This window comes from Papaver somniferum, chromosome 1 (genome assembly GCF_003573695.1).
Source record: "Papaver somniferum cultivar HN1 chromosome 1, ASM357369v1, whole genome shotgun sequence".
Classification (NCBI taxonomy): domain Eukaryota; kingdom Viridiplantae; phylum Streptophyta; class Magnoliopsida; order Ranunculales; family Papaveraceae; genus Papaver; species Papaver somniferum.
This window is the reverse complement of record NC_039358.1, coordinates 170,371,839-170,378,748: the sequence shown is the minus strand read 5'-3', so window position 1 is coordinate 170,378,748 and position 6,910 is coordinate 170,371,839. Positions and strand designations below refer to the sequence as shown.

Below are 6,910 nucleotides of genomic sequence, written 5' to 3'. Positions count from 1 at the left end.
TAAATTAGCCAAAAAAACGTTGCAGATTAAAAAAAAAATGTTGTCTATTTGTTAACACTACTTCTCTCCTTAGATATATCTCTCATGTGAACTAGTAGCGTGATAGTTTCGCTGAATGGTTCAGCGCAGCCAAAATCACCTTTTCGCTGAATGGTTCAGCGTTGATTGATTTATTTTTTGATCCGACGGCTGAGATGGTTACGCTGTTCCGTTCAGCGCAACCTAATTCTATTTTTCGTTGTTCTATTTCGCAGGCATCTAAATGCTAGATTGGAATGATCATAAGTTGTCAATCTAGATGCCGGATAAGAACACCATAGGACTTGGCCTTATCTACCGGAAACAATTTCCGTCTGCAAACTACTAATGTGACATGTTAAAAACTCAAGGCGAAGTACACGTCGTGCTTCTCCACAGGTGACAGAACCAGACTTATAAATAAGAACATAGCGAGAGAGAGGACCGAGCTGGGCTGACAAAAATGGCTGATGAAGAAAACCCTAAATCTTTAGATTCTAAAGTTCGTGGCGAATCCAGCAAATCGGGTTCATCATACTCGAAAGGGGCAAAAACTTATCACTATAAGAATCCACCTGATGCAACAATTCCAGATTCTGCAACATTAAGAGATCAGTGGAGATTTGCTGTTCGACAATATAGTAAATGGTATTCACATGCTTGGGGTACTGCAGTTCTTGCTGGTGCTTCCTTTTTTGCTCTTGGATGGTTTATTAAGGGCTCAAATCCTCTTCCTTCTAGACATAAAGAAGATGAAGGTCCTTCGCGTCAACCAAATCAGGATTCATAGTGTATGAATCTTGATTAATTGGATCCTACAAAGGTGATTTCTCTATTTTTCTATCCTGCCTTTACTCTTGTGTCATCACTGTTTTTAGGTTCAATTTATTTATATATCTCAATTGGTGTTAGGGTTTCCTAGGGTTTTAAATTGGAGCAGTGAATTCCTTGCATAACGAGTGAGACCTTAAAGCTATGAACTGTCCGAATCATTCCTGGACTAATCTATACTCTGAATTACATCTTCAATGTGAGGAGAAGAGGCTTTGAGGTTGATGAATTGGTTTCAATTGTTAAAATATGGAGAACTCCTTCGATGAAAATTGTTGGTTTGATGACATTTTGTTGTTTTGGTACAACAATAAGGAGATAACCACAAAAAAAAAGTTTGATATCTCTGAGGTTGTTTGTGATCACAGAAGATTGCCTCATGTCCTAGTTTGCCCTTGATTATGTTGGAATACCTTACCTCTATCTTAAAGGGTTAATTGCAAATTGCTGTTGGAGTCTACCATTATCGCCCAAAAAGATATCATGCAAATTTGTGACACCACATTAACTTCACAGTGGGTTGGCAAATATGTGGAAGTGAAATTGATGCCATACCTTACATTACTCTTTCCTGTGTCATGTTATTAAGGTAGAGCATAGAAAGTGTTGTTTCTTTGCTGAAGTACAAGTTAGTGGTTTGAAATGGGAGGGAGTTAATATTGACTTTAAGATATAGTCTCAAATTTCCATCTAGTTGTTTTGCTATCCTAGCATTGCATGCTTCAGCATGTTTGAAAATTAGGAAAAAGCTCTAGCTTGAGTTTGTGTTGGTTTCTGTGTGCCTACAGTATTGCCCAAGATTTACTAGTATCTGTATCTCTTTAGGAGAAATTGCCACACGTTATTCGATGAAATTCATTTGTTGTTATTGAACTATTAACTTTGAGAAAAGTAGTTAGCTGAAGCCTGAACCACTCACATCTATGTTCAGATTTCTCCCTCTGGTATGTGAATACATGTTTATAGGTGTTTCTGTGCATTATATTTAAGTTGCATACCTTTTTATGTGCTTTCACTTTGTTGCAACATTTGATTATTCAGTTAAATACTTGTTAATCTTGGTTTTAATTGTGTTTTTGAGAAATTTCAAATGCTGAAATTTTCTGTTTTGCAGTCTCTAGTTGCGGTTTTGAAGGCGGAGAAGACGGTTCTTTTGTATTCAGTTGGAAAGAGAGAGAGGGAAAATATATTGTTAGTTGTGAAACTGGTGAATTTTCTGTTGGTATGTAATTATGTAGCATGTACACTGTACTGTACACATTGGGCGTTTTTTTATGAATAACCAAGATTTTTCTTCCATTTTGAGTCTGGTAATTTGAATTACTAGCACTTAAATACATATGGATGTAAGTTGCACACTTTGTCTAAACATGTTCTTCAGTTCATATTTAGCAGCACCAATGCAGCAGTAGAGTTTTAGGATTTTTCGGCTTTCATCCCTCTTATACCTGGTACTAAACGTCGGGTTAGATATTAATAATTCTAACCAGGATCCTGGTAGGGTCTTTATTACAAGAAACAAACATCGTTCTCAAAATAAACTTACGACAGCTGTTCACATACAATCAAGGAATATCATATATACACTGATCACTAATATTTTCCTACTTTCTAGCATGCTATTAGAGCAACTGCAGTGGACGACTAAACCCAAATTTGGTGTCGAGTGGGCTGGCGTAATGGGACGGACCATCGATCAAAATTTGATCAAAGAGTAAAACTCGGACCAAATTTGGTCGGCGATTAAGACCAAATCCAAATATAGTCGGGCGTTTATATAATGTCCGCCTACCCGACGGGCGTTGGTATAATGTCCGCCTGTAGACGCGCGTTCGTAAAGTTAACGCCTGATGCAGGGCGTTGGTATAATGTCCGCCTGGATGGGGCGTTGGTATAATGTCCGCCTGAATGGGGCGTTGGTATAATCAACGCCTGGCATGGGGCGTTGGTATAATGTCCGCCTGGATGGGGCGTTGGTATAATCAACGCCGGACACCACATAAGCCATGGGGCGTTGATAAAGTCTTGAACCCAAATTTGAAAAAGTTTACAAAACTTTGGTTGGGGCGTTGTCTTTATCAACGCCCCATTTTTTATTTTTTTTTGAACCCGGGCGAACGTATAATCTCCGTCCCACACACCAGGCGTTGCTATAGTTCACGCCCCATACAGGCGTTGTCTTTATCAACGCCTCATACCAGGCGTTATCTTTATCAACGCCCCATGCCAGGCGTAATCTTTATCTACGCTGGACGATGAAGCGGACTTTATATCAACGCGCGACCAAATTTACTCTTCACCCGCTACGTCACAGGACGGACTAAACACAAATTTGATCTTTTTTTTTTAGTCTTTGGTCTTTAGTTATGCTCGCACCACTGTGGACGCTCTTAGGGGGTTAAACTACGCGGTACTACTTCAGCCTGCTCGGATTTCATCATCATCTTGAACTACTGCCACCTCCAGGTTGAGGCAGGTGTCATCGCCAGGCAGAGAGGCTTGGTGAGATGAGACTCGGGAATGGTTTCCCATGGGAGACAAAGTAGCTTTCCTCCCTGCTTGGATTTCATCATCATCTCGAATACTGCCACCTCCAGGTTGAGGCAGGTTTGGTCGCCAGGCAGAGAGGCTTGGTGAGATGAGACTCGGGAATAGTTTCCCATGGGAGACAAAGTAGCTTTCCTAAATTCGTCCAGAGATTTAACTCTTTTATGCCCAGATTTATTTTTATTTTTTTTGCCAAATCCAAGCCTTTTAAGTTTTGAGTCTTTTGAATCTTTCTTAAAGTCACGATTTCCATTACAAACAAACTTTTGCCTATTCAAAAAGGTACTCTCTCAAGTCTTCCTCTCAACTACCAACTCTGGCTTCTGGACACTTTTCTCCAGGATATTTTCAAGGTAATTTTCTTTTGTAGAATAGGTTCTGTTGTTTCTTTTGTAATTCACTTAAAATAAGGCGCATTCTTTTTTATGTTGTTTTAGTTTTGGTCGTGATATAGAAGATGGCACGCACAATAAACAGAAGAAGACAAGGTAATCAGCATGATGCATTACATTGTCAAACCAAGTCAGTAGAATGGTTGCGGCTGAAATCAACCATAGTCTTTTAATAAGCTTTTCATCCGAGACCCAAATCCAGTGCGCTGTTGACAATCATGTTCTCACTAGATCAGTTGATCAAACATATACAAGAAATCATGTAACTAGTCATACTTCTCAAAGTAATCTGCAAACAAGTCGTCAACTTGGTATGACCATTCGGCCATCAGGATATAGCGAAGGTAGCCCTTCATGGAGAACAAGAAGTACAAGAGTTGATTGCAAATAATCATAACAACAACAACAACAGTAGGAGTTTGAGACAAACACAGAACATGTTTCATCATCAACGACAACAAAATCCTGCTACTATAGTTACTAGAAGTCGCCAGACAACACGTGTCTACTCTGGTCGCATTGCAAGACGTCGACCTGCTATTAGGTCTTGGCCGCCCGGAGTGATGCTTTCGGAATTACAAGTAGGATATGGCTCAAGGTCTTGACCGCCCGGGGTGAATGGGCATATGCTTCCGGAATTACAAGTAGGATATGGGTCAAATCTGAACATGTCCTCTGATACTGATAACATGTCATATGAGGTAAAAACAGTCTGACATATTTTCTTTTGGTCACATTTTCGTTTTGTAGTCGAGTATATTGTTGGACATAGAACTAATAATGTAACTGAGAAGAAGATACTTAGCTCAAACCGATGTTGCTGGAGATGCACAGAAAATGTAGAGGCACGTATACGATACGCCTGCTACTCCGCTGAGATGCTATAGCAGTTGGCGAGTCACCTCCAGGATACAACTACTGATAGTACCCCTCAATGTAGCATACAAAGAGAGTACCCTTAGAACTTGGCAGTGTTAGCAAAAGAACTAGAAATAAAAACTTATTTTCTGAAAGCAGAGGGAGAGCAGAAGAAGAGATGTTTCTCTGTTGTATGTTCAATGAGCTCAAGACTCCTCCCTTATATAGTGTTTAAGACGTTACAAACGAGAGGAAAAATGCATGCAACAAAACCATGTGTATGACAGAAATACTGGTAATGTTTGGTTGAAAACAGTGTTGCCTTTGTCAGGCTTAGAGCAGTGTGTTGTTAAGAAGCCAAGCCAAACACGTACGGACAAGAAAGCCAAAACAAATATGTACAAACAAGAAAGCCAGGACAAAACATGTGCAGACAAAGAAGAAGATTCTTCTACATGTGTGTAAAACACGTACCAAAGGTTTTAGCAAAAAGATCGGATCTAATGAACCCACACCCACACCCGAGCTCGACGGCGACGTGCGTGCTTCTGTGCGAAGCACCGCGCGTACGGGAAAGGCAACCTTGCCCTAGTTTAGGCCTTCCCCCCTCACACAAAAGTCTAATGACCCAAGGGCCATGCCTTTTTAGCCAATTCTATGATATTTAAGTCTAAAACTCTTTAGATTTTAGTCTATGTGGGACTATTGTTTTATCTATTCAAATGAAAAAACAAGTAGTATGGGCAATAGGTGTAGAGATCAAAACATATTCCATGCAAATTTGGTATAACAAAGCGTTTTTTCTAACATATATAACAACTTTACTTGATTAGTGTAGACTTGTAGTTCTCATCTAAACATAAAAGACTAAGATGTTAATATTATAATTGCATGACGCAGCAACGGTTAGAATTGGGGGAACGAAATGGCGATGCAAATATTGGCCTGTCTGAAGAAATTATGTCAAGTAATTTGAGGACGCGATTACATACTGAATCTCCAAAGTCTGAAGATTTAAATGAGGATTCTGAAATTTGCAGTATATGTCAGGTAAAACATGGATATTGTTTGAACAGCCATGCATATGGTCACTAGAGACTGAATATTTATTGGGGTGACTTATCTTTGTTGTTGATATTACAGACTGAATATGAGAATCAAGAGATTGTTGGAATTCTTGATTGTGGACATGAGTACCACCGTGATTGCATATCACAATGGTTACTAGAGAAGAATGTTTGTGCTATCTGTAAAAGACGAGCTTTACCTCCCCAACGGAGAAGTAGAAGACTAGCTTTATCTGATCATGGAAGAATGCGGGGCGCATGTAATAATAATGATTCCATAAGACGAAATGAAGAATAGCCATAGAAGATGTGTAGAAATCATTAGGGATTTAAAAGCGCAGAAGTAACTAACTGCTGCTTAATGTGGGGTATTATATAGAGTAATCCATGCTTAATGTATATTAGCACTATTTATACCTTTGATTTATCCATTTTTCTATTATACGGTGTCAAGAAAAAGTAGTTTTTTTAAGTTAAATGTGATTAATATTTGGATGTTTTCTTTCCTATTCTTTTTCTTTTCTTTTTTATTTTTGATAGGAAGGTTAAATATATTAATCAAGAGATATAGTAGAGTAGATTAGCAATTTCTTGCGTATTGAACATGTTAGGCGATATACTATTTTTTTGAACTCTTTAATCTAAATGAGTCTGACATATGTTGGAGATTTTTGATGCGTGCCTATTTTGTCATGGAATCAGCTACCGAGTTATGATCTCTATTGGTGAATTGGACGTGCGCCTGTGAAAGCTTTTATAAAATAGTTATTGTCTCTTCAATAGTGTTCTCTGCTTTCCACGAAATCTCCATGTTTTCTTTATTGACAATATCTGCGAGTTGTTTGCGATCTGTTACAATAGTTACGTTAGATAAAATATTTTCCGTTAGCCATTTACCTGCCATAAGTAAAGTTGTTGCTTCAGCTTGTAAAGAAAAATTCGCTTTGTCTGAACCTGCTGCTATATGCATGAACGATTCATAATCCACCAAAAAAAGGATAAAAGCATATCCCATATATAAGTTTTCTTCTTTGAAAAAATGCATCCACAAATATTATCCAGTCTGATTCTATTGTCGACCAGGTGGGCAAACAATAAGTGCTCTTATTTTGTCTAGCTATTATGTTCTGATCCTTTTGGGGAATAGAGTTTAAAAATTTCCTTACTTGCTCCTCCAAAATCTTTGGGTTCAGAGTA

General features: G+C 38.6%; 1 protein-coding gene across 1 annotated transcript; it reads left to right on the top strand.

The window, feature by feature from the left end:
- Nucleotides 1-356: 356 nt before the first annotated feature.
- On the top strand, nt 357-835 carry LOC113334040. The gene has a single exon (XM_026580391.1). It carries the CDS (start codon nt 482-484, stop codon nt 806-808), a length of 327 nt encoding a protein of 108 aa, XP_026436176.1. The 5' UTR covers nt 357-481; the 3' UTR covers nt 809-835.
- Nucleotides 836-6,910: the final 6,075 nt, after the last annotated feature.